Here is a 22,036-nt window from a genome sequence, read left to right as displayed (position 1 = left end):
TGATTTTTTCACCTGATATGCAAGTTATTATGATACAAATAGTGTTCTTGGGTTGGGGGTGACCTTTTTCAAAAACTAAATAGAAATAATATCATTTTCTTTACTTTTGAACAAATTTTCATCAAATTATAGCATAGGAACATAGGGTTACAAAAAAGTCATAACCCTAGTGCACATCCTATATGAATTTGGATTTAGTGTATTGAGGCTTAACCCTTTCACGCCGGATCTTCGTTGAAGGAAATTCTTCCTCAATACGAGTCTCTTGAAAGTTTTCTTTACTCCTCTGTACGAAGCCTTTCCGCGTCGACTAAAGGCAGTGGGTCCCTCCCGAAACATTTTTGGACCCAACTCGGTGGGGCACTGATCCTTTTCCTCGGCCTCTGTCCCAGACCCTAGAGGGATTAAAAGCCCCTTCCTAGCACGAGTCCGCGGTCAACTAGCTAAAATATTAACGCAGAATATATGCAAATACTTGTTGTTCGTATCGATTTTTTAAAATTCAAAATGAATTTCATGTTTTTTTCTGAGCGTGCAGAAATTTTAAACGAAGTTCTAAGGTTTATATAGACGGATTTAGTATATTTACTGGTTGTTCTATAACTCTGTTGATATTAACGTTAGAATTTCGTTTGAAATTTCCATGTGGTCAGCAAAAAAAGATAAATTCATTTCTAGCATTGGATTTCAAAAGTAAGCAAAAAATATTTTTTTGGAAAACACACTGCAAATAACAGTAGTTGACCGCGTGGAGAGGATAGCAAAGGGTCGACCTGAGCGGCCGAAGAAGGGACTGGGCTCGCGCTAAGGCGGATCACAAGGGGTGACCGCGTCCGTGGGTCTATTGTGTCCGCCACGGTCACTTTTTTCGACCTGTGCCGCACCGGCGCGGCATTCGTTGGTTATGGTAGGAAAATTCACGACGCACAGGTGTGGCATTCGTAGTTGAGGGAAAAAAATCCTCGCCGCACAGGTGCGGAATTCGGCGCGAAAGGGTTAAGCAATGCTCAAAAAGCATCATAACAAGCATTCTGTCATCTTTTATTGATTGTTTCTTGTGCATTTTCAAAGTGATAGCAAATGCCTTGCTTAATATTTTAAAAGGTTTTATCATAAAAAAAGCATTTGGAAAGCTCATAAACTTCTGAAGTATCAACAAAATGCTCAGGACACAAAACCTTGCTAAAGTCTATTCTATCTACCTCTTTGCAAAACCTCCTGGAAATTATAATGAGCAAATTTATTTGAGGTCAAATACGAAAAAGCAAAGGGCGAAAAAGCATGAAAATCTGTAAAAGTAAGATCAGATGTAAATACCAAGATCAATCACCCTCATGTATGTTAATGCAAAGCTTTATCCTATCAATATCCTATTCTTTCCATATAATAAGAAACATATCCAGGGCTTTTTTCAACACATAATATGTCTGATTTAAAAAACTGAGCGATCATTAACTAGCTCCTTTCGTTACAGCCATAAGTTATGTTTGCTGAAATAGCACTACGATTTAATATGAGAATTATGCAATGGACATATTCCCAGCTGGTATTCATGTCATTACTTACTGACAGAAAAGAAAGTCTCATGCTCATAGTCATCAATATCACCTTTTTTCAGCAAAATTGGTGAACTCTGGGCAAGGTGCTTTTCCAGTGGAGTGTTTTTATTAATAGATTCCACCAATGGAAATCACATATTCCCATTGTGAACAGAGGGTCACATATCTTAGGATGGGCCAATTCAGCTTCTGGCACTTTAACTTATATTAAAAAAGCACCAGTTAATAAACAGCAAGGAATCACAGAAAATCAAATTATTATTTAGCCAGTAATTTTTTTGGTGCCAGTTATTCACCAGTAAACAGCAAGATTAAATTCATGTATATATAAGGACATATTCTACATCCAACAAAACTTACATAATAAGATCAACACAATGGAGCCAAAAAAATTTTATTTATTTTTTTCTAGACTGTGCCCTCACATATTGTGATAAGCACAAGTACATATGTATATTTGATGAGATAATATCACTAGCCAAGTCCTGTCATAGCATAAATTGATGCCATGCCACATTGAAAGTGTTAACTGCATACACATAAGTGTACACATGTAAATAATTTGTTATTCTTAAAAACAAATACCGTATAAGCTCATGTAAGAGGTGCACCTTTTTTTCCAGGAATTGCATCTGAAAATGCGCCTCTCACACAAACTTCTAATCTTACCCCCTCACTTCTACACACAAACTTCTAATCTTACTGCAAATAGTAATCGCATATCCAACATAGGCAAACACGTAGTTTTGAAGGACAATACCTGGCTAATAGTAAACATCTGTCTTGCCGAGTTAAATTTAAAAAAAGTGTACTACATAACTAATTTTAACACTTTTCATAATCAAAAAAACTTCATTTGTTAAAAAAATATTTTGTAAATTCACTATTTTTGAATAGGCTTTATTTTGAGTTGGAGAAATATATAGGGAATGGAGACAAGTAGACACAATTAACTAGATGGATGCTTCATCTACCTCAATGGAGTGCAGTATGGTAGCCAGGAATTTCATTCAGGGGGTCCATGACTAGGGGAAATTTTTTGAAAAACCAGAGTACTATAAATAGAGGGTTTTCAACTAATTTTTACACTTTTCATAATCGAAAAAAACTTCATTTGACAAAGAAATCTTTAGTAAAATCATGATTTTCGATATTTTGTGTTCTTTTATGAAGGAAAATAATTGTGTTTTTACATTTAGTGCGGGGGGGCGTCCGGACCCTCCCCCCTGGCTATGCCACTGATATACCCTCTTCCTCTTGAAAAACAACTGAAAAAAAATTTTCTCATTGAAGGTTCCCACAAGCAGGCAAGCATATTTCATAGTCACTGATGATTCCCTGAAATAATAGGAAACGGCAAGTAATGAAACAATAGTTTTACATTTTAGCTGGTATCTAATGAAGCAGTTAACCAATTGAGCCTAACTCCATTCCAAAATAGGGAAATCAACATGAATTTTGAAGCAGCAGATTAAAAACCGGTATCCCCCTACATTTATGCAACCCTCACATCACTAAAGGTTGTATGGCTGTGCACACTCCAGGATCCCACTCTATGGCAGTAACTGAAAATTCAGCAGTCTGAAATATGTTGCTAACCAGTGCTGCAGCGAGGGGGTGTTTTTGGGAGATAAAACCCCCCTAGAGCTCAGAGAAAGTTTTAAGTTTATTCCATTTTACTTAACTGGATTAATATTACTTATAGAATAGTGAAAATATTAATAAAATATCCTTTAGAAAGCTGTAAAACTCACCATTTTGAACCAATTATCTTAAAATTTTTCGGGGGAAGGGCTCCTGTACCTGCCGCTTACCCTGGTGGATATACCATATTCCCAGACCACCCACTATTAGTTGCGCCTTAAATTCCCCTAACCTTAATTCCTAGCTGCGCTCCTGTTGCTAACCACAAGGCGGTGTGTTTTATTTTTTGTGCTATCGAATATATAATTTATGCTCACAGTATGCATGGTGTGTGTCCTATAAAATTTTCATGAAACTTCCTGAAGTGAGCTCTATTTAGTACTCCATGAGCTCTTCCAAAACTGAGAGTGCTCAGTAAGGTGGGCTCCAAAACATGAAAGTGTCACAACCAAATAGAATTAGCGCGGAAAAGTTGCTATTTGCCACAAAGAAAAATATTTTGAAATTAGATAATAACTTCCACTTCTTCATCGAACATTTTGGTATTTAAAGAAAATCAGTTGCATTGATTTTATTGCATTTAAAATCATGATTTGACCTCTTCTAGTCGTCATTTGTCCAAATAACTGCCCTACTCTCCTTTTCTAGGGGGGGGGGGGGGGGGGGGGGGGGGGTTGATCACTCATCTCAATCGATATTCCAAAAAAATAGTAAAATACTACATTTTTTGGAATTTTCTCAAAATGAGTTACAGTGATCGTGTTGCATTCAAAATCAGTACTTAACCTTTTCGTAAGGCCCTTTACCTTAAAATATACATACACATATTCCCCATATCCATTTATCTGGGGAAGAGGGTGGCTCCTCATGTTCAAACTATTGAATGATTGAGTATAGGTCCATCTCCATGGAACCACCATTTCTGCATTGTGAACCATAAAAGTTCAGTATGAAAGTTGTTCCACCAACTATATACCCTGCTAACTAAAGAGATCAAGTGTTTTTTTGCACAGCAAAGATATATTACGATTGTTTCAATAAATCTTTTCATATGAACAGCTCCCATGATAGAGGAAATTCTTTATACACAGTGACATCATAGGACGGGCAAATTAAGGATAGTACACCATAAAGGAAAGTGAAAAGACTAAGAGGTTACTTGCAGGGAAGGCAAAGAGAGTGAAGAATATATAAGTATTTTTTCTGAAACTATGTACAACACTTATGTTCCTCCGGCCCTGCAGTCCATCTGAACTTTCCAAATACTTAAGTAAAGTTGGAAAGAAAAAGTATCCAGGCCTTGATGGCATCCCTGGCTCACTTCTTAAAGATTGTGGGGATGCTATAAAAGAACCACTTCTATATCTTATCAACCAGTCTCTCCTCCAGGGTGAATTTCCTGACATTTTAAAAATCTCAAAGGTAATTCCTGTGTATAAAAACAAAGGAGATAAGAACTCAATCAATAATTATAGACCCATATCTCTTCTTTCACAATTTTCTAAAATAATGGAATATGTTTACTATTCTAGATTGGTGGAGTTTTTGGAGAAGCATCATGTAATATCCCCCTCACAGTTTGGTTTTTGCAGAGGGAAGTCAACCACTCAAGCTCTCTTTTCTGCAGTTGACTTCATTGTTGATCAACTGAACAATAGTCATGTTGCCTTGGGAATTTCCTTTGATCTAACTAATGCTTTTAATTCTGTTGACCATGATTTACTTCTTAGAAAATGTCACAGTATAGGTATAAGAGGTATAGCACACAGCTGGTTAAAATCCTATCTGTCCAACCGTCAGCAAGTAGTAGAAATATGCAAAGATGGAAAAAAATTTATCTCCGAGGTGCATAGTGTATTTACTGGAGATCCCCAAGGTTCAATCTTGGGTCCTGTCCTCTTCCTAATTTTTGTAAATGATCTCCCTGTTACCCTGCTCAACAATGATAGTAATAAGGTAGTTTTATATGCTGATGATGCAAATTTCCTAAGTGGCCAACGAGGCTATAATAACCTAGTCGAGGGTATCAATGAGATCATAGTAAGGATGTCTCATTGGTGCTGGGACCACAAACTTAGCCTGAACAAGGATAAAACTCAGACTCTGTTCTTTTCCTCCTCATCACGAGGTCTTCACAAATTGCATTCTTACATTAATACAGATCTTCAACTGGGAGAGTGTATTAAATTTCTCGGTGTCCATATTGACCCACTTTTGAATTGGTCCTATCACATTGAGAACCTATGTAAAAAACTAAACTCTGCGTACTATTTATTGTCTATTGTTAAACACTCACTTAGTGTTGAAGTGCTCAAAAGTGTATATTATGCTTATTATTACTCTCATGTATCATATGGTATAATTATTTGGGGTTCATCATCCTTGTTAGATAAAATTTTTATAGTCCAAAAGAAGATAGTAAGATCCATGTGTAATGCCCAATTCAGGAGCCATTGCCGACCTCTCTTTATAAAATTAGACTTGCTTACTGTGCCATCAATCTATATTTATTGTACTCTGGTTTTTACTTGGGAAAATTTATCTTTGTTTAGTAAAAATGAGTCTTATCATAAACATAATACTAGACAGACATCAGACCTACATGTTGTACAGCAAAATTTTAAGGTCTCTTCTTTAGGTCCAAGAGTGATGTGCATCAAAATGTACAATGCCCTTCCTAGGCATTTAAAAAACATTGAAAAATTGTCTGCTTTCAAATACCAGCTGAGGAAGTTTCTTATGACAAAGTGTTTTTATACTGTGGATGAGTACTTTTCGTAATGTTGAACTGCTGTGCCTTTGTGTGTGATTACTTTTTTTTCTCTTATCTTGACCTGTCCTATGCATTCATGTAATGTCTCCAGGATATATAATAAATATAAATATACCTCAGACACTGAAACAGAAGAGATGGATACATTTGCCAAAAATTTGGAAACACATTTTTAAATTAGACTCGGACGATCATCTGTGACTCCTTAGGGTGTATATAGTGAGTATAGTCATTGTAAATATACTGTTATAGGTTGGAGATAGGTGCAGCATATCAGACAAAGCATTGCCAGTTGTTGCCTACAGTGTTCTCTCTGAGATTACCAATGCATGCATGAGGCACAGAGCTCAGGGAAACATCTCTTAATAATTACTTATTAAAACTGCCTATGGTCAGAAAATTTCCTTCGTTTGATAGAGTATTAATAATCCTTATTTAAGCCAAGTGCTACCTGCTAGCAGTTTGCATCGTATCAGCACTCTTAGCCTCGCACCAAGGTGGCCTCACACGGCAGCAGCCAGAACCAGAATGGCATCACATGGGATTTTCCCAGCATTCATACTTAGCCGTAGTGTTTTCGCGCGCTTGAAAATGTTCACATTTCATTTGATCGCGAAAAATAGATATCGTCATTTAAAAATCTAAATGCGTGAAATACGTACTCCAGATAGGTTCTAATCTTTCGCTTTAGGCAATAAAAAAATAGGAAACCACCCTATTCCAAGCTGTAATTGAGAGTGACTCCTTTCTCCTCAACTAGTTATTAATGTTAACGAGACAGGATTGTGTTGGAAGCGAATGCTATCTCATTCATTCATTTTCAGGGAAGAAAACCCTGGGTCAGGTTTTAAGGTATTTAAAGACTGTTTCACATTGCTGCTTGGTGCTAATGTCTCGGGGGACTTCAAATTAAAGCCAGTTAGGATATATTTTTCACAAAATCCGTGAGCAATGAAGTGGTATTCAAAGTAGCATTTGCCTGTCATTTGGATGAGCAGCAAAAGGGCTGGGTAACACAAGAATTGTTTTTTGACTGATTTGAAAATTTGTCAACTTCCGGCAATGCATTATGAACCCCTGAGATAGCATGCATTTTTTTCCTAGATGTTAGCCCACCTGCACGAAAGGTGGGAATTTCAAAAACACCTACTTATTTTTTAAACGATAAAAAAAGCCTTTGAATGTGGGCCTAATATCTTTAAAGATATTTTAAAATAAACAAATACATTTGTATAAATAAGGTTTTCTAAGGCTATTATTAGGAATATATGTGGTTTATAGGAAATTCGATACCCAACAACTATGCTACCGGGAATGCATCCCTATTTTCCCCTTGTTAAAATGCTCTCAAATAATGCAAATTTGTATTGCGCAAAGACTCCATGGAATGCATCCCTTGCGCTAAGCAATGCATGGGTGTATGTGCAAAACAGATAACAACCTATTATTATAACCCCAATACATTATTTTTTCCATCTACCACAGAACCATTGTCCTCATCCTTTTTCTGTTATATGTTCCCATCCCTTTCTTTCCTTACCTGTGAATTTACTTGTACGTTTATGCTCACGGCATCATATGAATGAATGAAGTAGAAAATATATATTATATACCGTATTTGCACGAATCTAAGAGGAACACGATTCTAAGACGACCCCCCCTTTTTTGGAATTCCACTATGGGAAAAAAAATTTTCTAGGGGAAAACAATCAATGCGCGAATGTTTGGCTATGTTGCGGCTATGTTGCCTATGTCCCAGGAAACGCAGGATTTTTGGCGCGTAATGACAGGAATAGTGGTACTTAATCGAGACACTTAGGTCTTATTGTTGATTCGACTAATAGTTTCTTCGGTGGGGCCATGGTCCGAAGATGAATAAAATTAAACTAGTGAAAATGAAACCTGACTTTATTAAACCCACACGGAAAACACTCCGTGGTATGAAGGCAAGCCACCCTGGAAAGTAGGTAACCACTCGTACGAGCTATGCTATCGCGTTCGGCGTACGCAGAGCATACGGTAGGGGGTGAAGCATGACCATATGACTGCGCCATGAAATTTTTTGTCCCAAAGATAGGGCAACTTACCCATTCTTCTCTAATTAGCGTAGCGTCAGATGGGCGAATGAATTCGGATTGTTAGTAGGGAGGAACAAAATATCCTGAGAAGATATCCCTTCCTCAGTAACTCTGACAAGTGAGACTTATGGTATAACTCGTAAATTGATAACTGATAATAACCTGAAATCCTGTTTTCGGAAAAAATGCCGCATTAACTTCCGAGAAGCTTAGCAACGAGGATATCGAGTTTTGCCAAAAATCACCTTCGTATTTTTCCAACTAGTTCCTTGCTTAAATAACGTTAGAAATACGTCGTGTTTGGTCTCATTCTATTTTCTAATTACGAGTACATTGCAAATATTCCAGCCTAATAAAAGTATAATACCAATTACCGAAATTCATTGTTAGACACCTTTTGAGCTAATAGGTGATTCATGCAGCGGTTGACCTCCAGAAACTGGGAACTTTGAACCAGGTACGCTGAAAAAGGTCAGTGGGTGAGAAAAGGGGGAGCGTGAAAAGCGTTCATATTTTTCTCGTGTAACTTGATATTTTTTTCGAACCTAAGGTCTTCGTAATACGATCCCTGCGCTAGCTGGGACATTTTGTTTGATTTTGGAGAAGAGGAAAGCGTCAGAGGGGGGAGGCGAGAGATGTATGGAGGTTGATAGCGAATCTTGGGAAATGCGCTTATGCTACTACCCCAAGGCTTTTAGCTTCTCCCAATGGTAATTTCATTTCGTGGGGAATATTTAATCTAGGTGCCTGTAGTTATGAGCCATAAATGACACATTGTATTTATTTCGTCTCATTTTCGTAAAAAGATTGATGTGGGAAAATTATACGTCGGGACCACGATCTTCAAACAATCAATGCTGTAAAAACGATACTTTTGAGATGCGGGAAAAAATTACATCGTCTATATGGAACCTTATTTGTGACCAGAAACGGCGAACGATGAATGCGGAAAAATGATCAATACGGGTACGATAGATCGGAGTTCCACTGAATAACTTTTCTTTTGAAAGCGGCAGTGTAATAATTTCTTTTCTCTGCCATCGTAATACTCTGAAAGGCACGGAATCACAACTAAATCGATTTCTCTAATCAGAGGCAAATCATGTTGCCATCTTACCGTTGCTCTGAGAAAAATGCGACGACTTTGTAGCAGTTTATCCCACTACGGCATTGAGGCTTTAACGTTACAATTTAGGTAAATTGTAACCAATCACACGAACATTTTTAGAGTTGATCGAGCTTTAACTTGAATGGAGCCGAACCCAGGGTAAAGCAGGCAATCTCGCGGACTCGGCAGCAGTGCACCCGGCGACTGATCGGCACGCGCCGAATCTTTGCCTGCTACCCAAAAATGGATTTTTAATTTTTACTTAAACGCAAAATTAAATATGCTAAATTACTGTTAAGCTATTTTTGACGTTGATTTGTTGTTGTATTGCTATTAGGTGGCAACCTCAGGTGTCCATAATTTTTCCGACGTAAATTATGCAACCCGCTTGACGTCAAAAATTTTGCATCCGATTCTAAGACGAACCCTCTTTTCCGCAGGAGGTGCGAGGGAAAAAAACCTCGTCTTAGATTCGTGCAAATACGGTATATATAAAAGAAAGTCAAAAATCGAGTTAGTTAGACCATTTATAACTCAAGAACAGCTGCACCGATTATAATGATACTTGGTATTTTGGATTTGTCTCAGCCCCGCATAACAGAATAAACATTAAAAAATAGTGAAAGTTCACGAAAATATTTATCTTGATCTTATGGGCATTGCTTTAGGAATTGGTAACACTGCAACAGCAGTTAAGTCGGTAAAACTACTAATTAAATTGTTTGTTTTCTTTTTACCAATTTAAAGACTGAGCTTCTTGACAATATAATATTTTAATAGTTAAACATATAACAAATATTGAAATTATACTTTAAAAATTTAATTCAAGCTAATTCCCAGGCCATCTTGAGTAGATACTTCACCAGTGTGTTTGTAAACAAATCTCTTAGCAATTGTTGACTAACATTAATGTCTGTGTTCCTGTTGACTAATTAAGCAGTTTGATTTCATTTCCTCGGAATTTTTGTAAAATTCGTTTCATCGGTAAGGGGAACTCCACAACAAAGTGTTCCCGTAGGTGATTGATCGACACAAAAATCACAAACGGTTGATTGAGTAAGCAATTTTCACGATCAATAATGAAGATGTGGATGACTCAAACTATGCAAATCAGGATAAAATAGTAGGTACTCTACATTTATTCAAATCTATTGCCTGGGTAACAAACGAAGATGAAGTCACCAACTACCCATCTGAAGTACTTGAATGTGCCTGGCTAACCACTGCACAATTTATAGCGAAAGGTTGGCTTGGTGTTCATGATGCTTCGAAATCTAAACCATCCAAAACTATGCAACAGAACGCATTTGGTGATAAAAAAAGCTATAAATGAATGTGTTTCACGCGATTATTCTCAAATGAAAATTCAAAGGTGAGGAAGCTCTCATTGCAAGGATTCCATGATCACTGTTATAAGAGGGTTGTTTCAAAAGTAAGGTTCCCAACTCTGTAACTTTGCCGCCTTGTGGTGCTAGGCAAAATCTGGCTACACTGCCGTGTTCGCCGGATTCTCTACCACCAATTCAAACAATCAGCATGGCTCTGCAATGCTCATTACCAGCCTGACAGCCAAACATGATGGCATCCGTCATCTCTGTCACTGCCAGATGCGGAATTCGTGCGGTTATCCAATTTTTGCAGGCAAGAAAGTTAACACATACGGAGATTCATTGACAATTAATTCCACAAATGGTGTAGGGAGTTTGCCGACGGCCACACGGACATCCACGACGAACAACGAAGCAGGAGGCTGTCGATCTCTGACGAAGTTGTGCCGAAAATTGAGAAAATCATGCTTGAAGATTGGCAAATCACCATTCGCCAATTGGCCGTTCAAATTCCTGAGGTTTCTGAAGCTTCAATTGTCAGGATTTTGAATGAAAAACTAGGGTAGGATGAGGAGTTGCAAGAGGAAGTTTTCAAGATTTTCAACGGGTTGGCGGCCGACTTCTTTGAGGTGGGAATGCAAAAGTGCCTTACTCGACAAAAAAATGCATAGAAAAAAATGGCAACTCTGTAGAAAAATAGCTGAAAGATCAACGTTTCCAATAGTGTAATCATTTTTTGGAATAAAAATTTCCTTAGGTCTGTAAAAAATGTCCTTGTGTCCAAATTTTCTCAAGGATATTGTTTAAAATATCTGTATTTAAGTGATTTTAATATTATTCCTTATCCTCAAACAAAATCCATTATGTTTTAAATAATTAAAATATGTTCATTAGCATGCATTCTTCATGCTATCTCTCCTTATTAATAGCTCAGATCATTGAGATAGTGCTGTAATTGTGATCATGAAATTGTGATTGTTTACTGACAATGTTTTCATAAGTATGCAATGCATGTTAATGAGCATATTTAAATTATTTAAAACATAATGGATTTTGTTTGAGGATAAGGAATAATATTAAAATCACCTAAATACAGATATTTCAAACAATATCCTTGAGAAAATTAAGCCAATATGGTACCATAAAAAGAAGCCATTACAAGTGCACACTAAATGAAATATGTGTTGACCAAAATTTCAGGATATCATTTTTTACTTCAGCATCCAATATACAGTGGAACCTCGTTAAAGCGAGTACGGGCTATAGCGACACCCCCGCTATAACGAGAGATAGCCGATGCACCGTCAATTGACCCTAAAATAAGCGTGTTAAAAAATTCCTTTTTACGAGACCCTTTCGGCGTTGGCTCTCGCCATAGCGAGGGTTTCACCGCCGGAAGACTTTCATCAAGACTCCTTAACCTCTGTAATTGCTAGCGATCTGTTAGAAATGAAGTTAATGGAGTGCTCAGTCTTAAATTTATGTGGTAAACTGTCGTTCGATAAATATAATGATTGACGAAACAATGCTTTGCACGATTTTTATTCAGTGCGGTGCTTATAAATTGTTTGAATAGTCAGTCGTTATTTGAGTAAGGAAATTTAGTGATGCAAAAAAACATCGCCTTTCGTCTGGATTTATGCTTACGTTTATCGGATAGATGTTTATCTGTCGCCGCACCACTCCTGTTCCTGTATATCTGTTCGCAACAGGTATATTGGCTATTATTTGCTCCACCTCCGGTAAAGCGACAATTCGCTATAGCGAGTGTTTATTAGTGTACCGTGGGGTGTCGTTATATCGAGGTTGCACTGTATAGTACAAAAGAGATTATAATACACAATGTGGCCACAAATTGATCACACATCTTCAAAAGTATACCCAAGGTTTGAAGTCAGAAAAATACATTGACCAAACTTATATACCTTGAATATAGGTATGTAATTTGCCATCAAGATTTATCTGTAGTATCATTGCAGTTGGATAGCTTATTACTATTACTTGGACAACTAAATTTCACAGAATATATAAAGGGGGATGATGGTCTTGACAGAGGTCCAGAACTTGAGTTAGATGATGATTCCAATGTGGAAATATTTACCTCACCAACCTCCATGGTACTGATCATTTTTGTCTTTATGATATTCGATTGGAAAGCAATAGCACTCAAGAGTGTGTCCACATTTTCAGCATAAAAACCAACATAGCTCTTGATGTTCTGCATTTGCTGAGCCACCTGTCTCTGGATATTTCTGTAATCAAAAGAATTTTTTTCTGATTTAAGCATTTAGCAAAAAAGTTAATGTAATTTTCAAGAGCAATACACGGTCGGGAAGGACAAAAAATGCTTTCTACCAAGTCAAATGTGTCACGCAATTAAAAGTGGTGGAGTAGCATAAGGATGACACATCACAGATTTTCCCATCTTGTCCTGAGGATATACATATATGGTGTTCTTTGATGATATTCCACCCAGGAGGGTGGGCTTAAATTATTCGGTGTTGCTAAGAAACCATACTTGAATAAATAGGAAAATTACTTCCCGGCAATCCAATTCAACTGACTTTTATCTGATAAGCTGACTGCTGCTCTTATCATCATCATTACTTCGACATTCAAAGAAATGTTTTGAAGACAGAACTCAATAAATCCACCACACTTTCCAATGCAGGCATCAGTCACACTAACACACTTTGTTTGAATGTCAACTAAGGCAACAGAGCCAGAACCCAATAAATAATAAATGATTAACTTGACTGGGACTGTATTGGGAGAAAACTTTCTGATGGCAGCCATTACATTTTATATCATCCTTTTCAGTTCCCCATAACTCTTGAAAGAGAAAATATTATGCAGAAATTGGCTTAGACCAGATACCTGAATGCGACTATCAAGGAAAGACAAAAATGTACATAAAAAGACTATTAAGGAAATAAATAACATGAGCATTTGAAATTAGGATTAGCCTCTAGCCAAAACAGCAGAGAGTGATGATGTGGATTAAGGGTGGAGTCCCAAGTTTGCATGGGTACTCTGGTCAGAAAATGGATGATCAGAAAAGAATCTAGTCGAAACTATAGTCTATAGTCTACACATTCCCCACAACATTGATGTTGGCCGTCAATACATATTTTTTCCGTCTTCTGCATTTCTTTCTATACATGTCATTAACAAAACTAAATGATACCCCAGTAGAATTGTATCGGGGAAATAAAATATTTGGACCTATAAATCAAAATTAAAATAAAACACAAGTGTGAGAGTGACGTCTTCACACACAGGCTTGAAGAGTGGTATGAGGAGTTGAGCAAAACTGACTGATGACAATGAGCAAGGTCAACATTGTTTAAGAAAATATCTGCTGCACTTTCTAAGAACCACACATCTGTATCCATATCATACACTATGGAGAGTTAGCTGCCTTCCTGAGAGGTCTATTCTTATTGCTATTGAGTGTCTTGGATGGTGTGACAATGTCACACACTCACAGAACCGCATTCAGCTACAAATGCCTCCCAAACATCTTTGTGCCACACAACAGTTTGACGAGATGTCTGGAATATGGTTTCTATCACCAAACTGTGATTTGATGCATCTTATCAAATCCAGAATGATTCCAGATCCATGATCACATTGCTAAATATCCGTGCCCATAGCATACACCCACAGATTATGGTTTATGGAAATTAGCACCAATAGTTGTTTTGCAAAATTACGTTTTCAAAATTACACACAAATGCACTATTTAATGCTCATGGAGGTCTTATTCTTCTTCGAACCAGCACCAATACAAAATACAAGCATCGATTAAAGGTAAACATATAAATTTACTCGCGGCTGAGCTTAAAGCCACCGAATGCGTCCACCGGGCTGCGGATGGTGGGTCGACCTTTAGATATAGAGGTTAGCTGCGAGATAAGCGAGTTCTCTCGTCGAATAAGCAGTCGTGGACAAAAAGCGGCAGTGTTCTGAGGGGGTATTGGGCTACCCTTGGGTAAGGTAGGCCATTTAAATGACACCGAAACCAGTGAAGATACCATGACTTGGCGACTGGGGGCCGCCAACAATTATGCCTCTCTCTACCTGGGGGAGAGGGCAACAGCTCTTCTTCATATCTGCAAAGGTGGAGACCATACTGGTCTGTACAGCGACACACATTTCACTACGGGCATGGTAACATTTACTTTAACGGCTGTAGTACTGCGAAGTGGAAGGCAAGGGGAAACCACCACATTATCATCCTGAGGAGTCTCAGCTACTCCACTCAATTTATATAAAGACATGATGGAATTCTCTCGGGTAAAATATTCCGGAGGTAAACTAGTCCCGCATTTGGATCTCCGGGCGGGGACTACTCGAGAGGGTACATCGGTCAAAGGTGATAGAATGTTAAGGATAGGAATATGGAACGTTAGATCACTTCGTACCTGCGGTAGGCTAGAGAACTTGAAGGTGGAGATACGAAGAATGAACCTCGACGTATTAGGCATCAGCGAAATGAAGTGGCCCGAAGAAGGAGACTTTTGGAGTGGAAGCTACAGAATGATACACACGGGATCGCTAAATGGTAATGCTGGAGTAGGCATAATGCTTAGAAAGAGTGCCAGGATGCGTGTTAAAAGCTACCTCCAGTTTAATGAAAAGATAGTAATGGTGAAGATAGATACTAAACCCATAGCTACTGTAGTGGTGCAGGTTTACATGCCTACGTCAGATTATGAAGATGAAGAAGTAGAAGATGTCTACCAAGATATAGCGGAAGTTATCAAAGAGGGGAAGAAAATATTATTTTAGGTGACTGGAACGCCGTCGTTGGCGAAGGTCAAGATGGAATAATAACTGGGAAATATGGGTTGGGTAACCGAAATGAAAGAGGAGAAAGGCTTCTGGAATTCTGCACTGAGCACAGGCTAGTGGTTGCCAACTCCTTATTCAAAAACCCTCTGCGGAGAAGATACACGTGGACAATGCCAGGAGACCTTAGAAGATTCCAAATTGACTACATTCTAGTGAAACAAAGATTCAGGAACCAGGTGAAGGACTGAAAAAGTTATCCAGGGGCAGATATCGATAGTGACCATAACTTAGTTATGATGAAATGACTCCTTAAATTTAAAAAGTTGAAGAAATCCGTGAAAAATACATGGCAGGTTGAAAAATTGAAGGAGGTTCAGCATCAACTGGCTTTGAAAGAAGCTGTAGAAAAGAGAATAGGGGAGGATACAACCAATAAACCAGAGGAAGAAAGTTGGAAAAACCATTAGAAGTTGTCTGCAGGCAGCAGCTGAGGAAGTCCATGGTAAAAGAAGAGTCGTCATGAAAAAACCATGGATCACGCAGGAAGTATTAGATATCATTGAAGAAAGAAGAAAATACAAGGCTGCGAAAACAGAGGAAGGACAGAATTGTTACAAGAGAATAAGGAACGAAATATGTCGTAAAGCGTGGAAGGCGAGAGAAACGTGGATAAAAATATTTGTGAAGAAGTACAAAACAATCTTAAACATGGAAAAGTAGAGCCCGCCTATAGGACAGTGAGATACCACTTTAAGGAAAGGAGCATAAGATGTAATACCCTTAGGGACAAAAACGGAGAACTAATGATTGAGAACGAAGACAAAGGGAAGAAATGGAAGGAATATTTGGAAGATTTGTACAAAGAAAGCAGCCTAAGAACGAATGCTATCGAAAACGAGAGGGAAGTGGATGCCGATGACATGGGAGCCCCAATTTTAAGATCAGAATTTGATGCGGCTGTAAGAGACCTTAGGATAAATAAAGCATCTGGTATTGATGATATTCCCGCAGAGCTAATTAAAAATGCAGGAGAGAAGACGTTGAACCACCTGTACAAAATCATTAGTGAAATGTATTCGACAGATAAGATACCAAAGGACTTCGAGAGGAACATTATAATCCCTATTCCTAAAAAGAAAAGAGCGGAGAACTGCGAATATTTTAGGACCATAAGCCTAACCACACATGCGTCGAAGATACTGACAAGGATCGTCTATAGAAGAATAGAACGAAGAGCAAAGGAATATTTGGATGAGGACCAATTTGGATTCAGATAAAACAAAGGCACAAGGGAAGCAATATTGGCCCTTAGACTGCTCATAGAGAAGAGAATGGAAAAGAACAAGCCAACGTTCATTGTGTTCATGGACTTAGAGAAGGCTTTTGACAACGTGGATTGGAGCACAATGCTTAGAATCCGATAAGAAATCGGGGTTCTTTACAATGACAGAAGCATCATTCACAGTTTATACAAAAACCAAGTAGCGGTCATAAAATCAGGGCCCAGCTGTGAAGAAGCAAGAATTAGGAAAGGAGTGAGACAAGGCTGTGCATTGTCACCCGTAATTTTCAACGTTTACATTGAGAAAGCCATTAATGAAATCAAAGAAAAGGCATTGGGAGTGAATATCCATGGAGAAGAAATTAGCATGCTAAGATTTGCCGATGACATAGCCGTTATAGCAGAAACAGAGAAGGATTTGAAAAATATTCTGGTTAATATGGGAAGGGTAATGGGTAAAAATCAACTGAAAATAAGCACGAAGAAAACCAAGATATAAGTAGGCAGCCGAAGAGAAGAAGTCAAGACTAAAATTAAAATAGGGAAGCAAAAACTGATAGAGGTGGATGAATTCAGTTATTTGGGAAGCAAGATAACTAGTGATGGGAAAAGCAAGAAAGAAATCATCAGCAGAATAGCCCAGGCGAAGAGAGCATTCCACCACAAGAAAGACCTGCTTACAGCGGGAAACTTAAATAGGAAGTAAAGAAACAATTTATAAGAACCTACATTTGGAGTATGCTCCTATACAGAAGTTAGGCATGGACAATGACCGAAGCGGAGAAAGCAAGGATAGAGGCCTTCGAAATGTGGTGCTACAGAAGAATGATGAAGATCATATGGATCGACCGAGTTAGTAACGAAGAAGTCCTAAGAAGAGTAGGAGAGAGGAGAAGCCTCATGAAAACCTTAACAAGAAGACGGAACAACCTTATAGGCCACATCTTGAGACATGATGGCCTGATGAAGACAATCGTTGAGGGACAAGTGGAAGGCAAGAACGGAAAAGGAAGACCTCGAACAAAGTATATGGAACAAATAAAGAAGGATGTGAAAGAAAAGAAATGCGTAGGTGTGAAAAGATTAGCTAATAGTAGAACTGAGTGGAGAGCTGCGTCAATCCAATCCTAGGATTGTTGACCAGTGATGATGATGATATAAATTTAAGGGCTTCAATCTTCACCTTTGAATATAACAACCGACCAATATAACAAGAAATTATGAGCACTTCTTAACTGAGTTTCCATGGTACCTACATGTAGCTAAATGAACCGTGGGGAGACATCCCCAGCCAAACACCCTAATCGAGACTCACAAGGTATTACGTAGATGTATATGAAGGTGCAGATGGAAACTTAGATGTTTTTTGTATCCCAGTTCATAGGCTAGTGACTCTCAAACATTAAAGAAAACCACCTGCTCTTGAACCGTCTATCGTAGCATTTTTATTCACTGAAGAGGAAGAAATTTCCTTCAATTGGTGGTCGTTGGTTGGAGTGAGGGTGGGTCTCTGAGTAAGAGTATGAAATAACATGAACTTAACAGGTACGACAATCGATTCTGTAAAACTCTGGTCTTTATGAGGGGTGGTCACTCAACAGGAATGATCATTAAGAGAAATTTTACTGCACTTCTGAAGGCTAAATGGCAGTGTTACAATGTAATAGGAGCTAACTCTACACCCACCAAATAATTGAAAAATAATATAAAATTTAACACCTGCAAATACCAAGGTTTACACCTCCATTATGACCCATCCCTGAAGAGACATGTGAAAAATATCATACTATACAGAAAGGAGAAATGCAGCCAAAAATTCATACTTACTATGAGAATGCGTTGAAGAATTGATACAAATCAGTTTGGATACTGGAGGAATGAGACCTGGATCCATAATGGTGGATGAAAGTCATAAACATACACATGGAATGTAGTCAAGGTCACATTGTCCTCAGTACCGAAACTGTACTCAGATTTGGCAAAGCGTGACCGGAATGTAGAACAATTTTTATCTGTAACCAGATACCTCTCTGGGCTATTAGCTGTAGGAAGTAAATATTGAAAATTAACTTCGATAAAGGTCAGCCTTGACAAAAACTAACTTATATAAAGAAAAAACTGATTAAGATTCAAAATAATTCATAAGTGAAATATACCTGTCATAATGGATATGTTCATTTTTGCATACGCAGAACGAGATATGAAAGTCAACATCGACATCAGGTTTGGGTGGACTATTCTTAAAATTGATTTGAGTATAGTGGCGGTTTTTTTTTCTGGACAGATCAAAAGTGAACCAGTAATCAGTGAAAAGCTCATCTGCAAAAATTTCAACAAAAACAAAAGTTACACAAATTACAGAATAACAAATTAATAAGAAACAATAATTCAAACAGGATTAAAATCAGAAGTCAACCTCATACATCTTATTATAGTAATTCTAGGAGAATAATAATTCTCACACATTAATGATGTTTTGCATGGATATTAAATAAATTATAATTTGGATACATTACAGAAGCAAGATCCGTGATCAGTGGGGTCCCCAAAATAATGATTTTGTGTATCACATCGATCACAATGTTCGCCCACGATGCCCTTGGTGGTGCAGTAGCATTTCCCTGTTTCTGGATGGCACTGAGCTCCTTGGCCTTTGCACTCACAAGCTGCAAGTTAGGAAAGGCAAAGAGAAATCTTTGAAAATAAAAACACTAGAGATGGGTCGAATAGCAGATTTCTTGAACTCGAATATCAAATTCGAATATTAAATCATGCCTCAATATGCGAATACCTCAAATATCTAATACCTCGAATACTGGAATTGCAGAAAGTGTAGTAAATCTTATTCTTCTATTTCACTTGATGATTGTATAAATAAAAAGGTATGTATCAAATACTTTTTAAAAAACAACTTTTTTTATTTTGAATAAATTCCCCACATTGATTGATGTTGCTCTAAATCAGCTATATTCGGTTGCACTTTTCTTACGATATCTGTTTCTGTTGGGTGACGTTGCTTAGACAGACTTGTCATCTTTAAAGCCAATTACTTTTTTCATCTCAACTTTTTTTGAATCTTGAAATACACCGATTTTGAATTGTGAATCCAGAATTGTGGCAAAAGTGAATAATTGTTCTTTTCCCAGAAATTTATTACAAAATTTAATGGAAAATAGCTAATCATTGACAAAACGTGTTAGATGACTATGCAAAAACTTCTTAGTTTTTAAGAAATTAATAATGCTAGTCACGACCCAGAGAGCACAAAGTAAGAGAGTTAACCGTATCTTATGGTTTTCTTACGGAAAAAATTGATAAGCAGCTTATCGTAAGGTGAGGGGCTTATATAAGGCAAGGGTAAGATGTTAGGGAAGAATAGGTAAGGAATGCTGTCAAATGTCCTCGGGCAACGTAAGTCTCTTCTGTTGGAGTGCCAAAGGCGGCTGAACAGTGAACTACACATGCTACGCGGCTCATCCCAACATGAATTTAAAGGCTACCGGTGAAATTAAGTGAGTCTTTATAAGGGCTTAACAACTGATAACAGATTTTCCCGTAAATAGAAAAAAAATTAATAACTGCAAGCGACCGGCTAGTGAAGATATAAAGCATAATATAAGTACTTTATCCTTGCGGTGGAAAGAAAAAAAATTAACATCAGGGAGAACCGATCGCACGATCTACGTTTCCGATGCTCTGTACTCTAACCGCTACACCATGGCAGCTGATGAATGAGAATAGTGTCGTTACCAGTTTAAAATCCAATTACGTAGAAAAACTTGTCTGGTATGTGCATGAAAAACTGAAATTATTCAAGGTCCTAACAATTTAACATTTATGAATTTTAATTTATGGCTTCATAACCTGATGACTACAATATGTATATTAGAGATTCCTTCCGGCATTTTTATATTATTCAACGTCGCTATTCTTGTGAAATTATGTTTTTTTCTTACGACTGTCGTTTCGCCATCAGTTCATACATGTGAATGATTTTCAAATTATGGCAGTATGACGTTATTTCTCCCCATATTATAAAAGTTCCAAGAATGGAAAAATTATTCTTATACATAAATCCCTTAATGAATGCTCAAAAACGATGGAATCTAAACAACATCTACGGAAGTGCTGAAAGTTTGGCATCCATTTTGTCATTACTCTGGATGTTTGTCGGCCTGGCCGTAAGAAACCCATAACAAGCTTACTTGATAGGGGCCTTCCTAATTTCTTCCTTTCACCTTATCTCAATGACTTATAATGTATTAGCTGGGAAGTGGGATAACTTAAGAAACTGTGACTGCACTTCCACTTGCAAGAAATGTTGCTCCTTCAAAAACATCCAGAACATTAATCAATTGCTAGATAGCATCTCACTGTGGTGGAGTTATGTCTACATTAAATCTCAAGTTATAGGCAGCTAATGTTATTTCTTACTTCTGTTCCAGAAGACGCCTCATCATTTTCAAAAGCGAGTTCCATTTTGTGGGTTTATCCTGGATGAGTTTAGATTGAGAAGTGAAAATAATTTTTTGAATGTTGGTATATTGCTGATAAGCGTTCAGCCACAGGCCTGCAGTGGGGTCGTTGTCACCAACAAGACCCACCGTCTTTTTTTATAATATTATTTTAATGAAAATTTTGATCCTTTTTCAACTTTGACGCCTCATTGCGGAGACGTCATTAGGCATAGAGAAACTTTACTGACGTCAGTGGAAGCTCGCATCCTTATAGTATTCGAATCCATGATGATCTTTTCGATGAGTCGAATAGTTCGGGAGCTATAGCTGAATGCCTGACCTCAGGTACCCCACAAGTCGATTTTTTTCCTCCATTTTACATGTATGTAAATCAAATGCTGCCACGAGGTAATTTCCTACTTGCAGCAATATGTAATAATAATAATTTTCAATTTTTTTCAGGGCTTTCGAGGGGGTAATCAAGGGTTTTCAGAATTTTCCCCCGGTCATTTTCTGTCCCACATGTCGAACAATAACTATCTATTCACTACTCTTTGGACTGTCTCACATAGACGTGGATGAGGTTCCATTGACATTAATGGAAGCTTACACATGAGTGCACGGACCGTCCACACGTGAAGGAGCCATCCGCGTGGTCCTTCCGCCCTGTGGATCATCCATGTGCATAAGGGCCACAGACACAGGTTTGTGCTTACACATGAACGCAGACAGCTGATGCAAACCAAGTAGAGTTTTTCGGAGAAATAGAGAGAGCTTGAAGATAGCAGTGCGAGTGCATCTTTTCTCCATGGATAATCTAATTGACACTGGGAAAATAATTGAAAAAATTATATTCATCAGTATATATGGTCACTGGAGCGGCTTTTAATGCTTTGCGTGCCACAATAGGGTGCACCCAAAACCTCCTTTGACGGGCACTTTTCTTACGTTTTTTTCTAACCTGGTATACAGCAATAGCTCGAACTGCACTTGGAAGTATGATATTCTTC

General features: G+C 37.8%; 1 protein-coding gene across 1 annotated transcript in view; it reads right to left on the bottom strand.

Annotated features, from left to right (window-relative positions):
- Positions 1–12,412: 12,412 nt before the first annotated feature.
- The window catches only part of LOC124174201 (attractin-like protein 1), a 45,942-nt gene continuing 36,318 nt past the window's right edge, over positions 12,413–22,036 (bottom strand). Inside the window, 5 exon segments of the mRNA XM_046553299.1 lie at positions 12,413–12,742; positions 18,397–18,611; positions 18,726–18,763; positions 18,765–18,888; positions 19,086–19,235. Coding sequence (XP_046409255.1) covers positions 18,427–18,611; positions 18,726–18,763; positions 18,765–18,888; positions 19,086–19,235 — 497 coding nt within the window. The 3' untranslated portion in view covers positions 12,413–12,742; positions 18,397–18,426.

The sequence above is a fragment of the Ischnura elegans genome, chromosome 2 (genome assembly GCF_921293095.1).
Source record: "Ischnura elegans chromosome 2, ioIscEleg1.1, whole genome shotgun sequence".
NCBI lineage: Eukaryota > Metazoa > Arthropoda > Insecta > Odonata > Coenagrionidae > Ischnura > Ischnura elegans.
The sequence above is the reverse complement of the archived record's forward strand: the minus strand, read 5'-3'. Positions and strand labels throughout refer to the sequence as shown.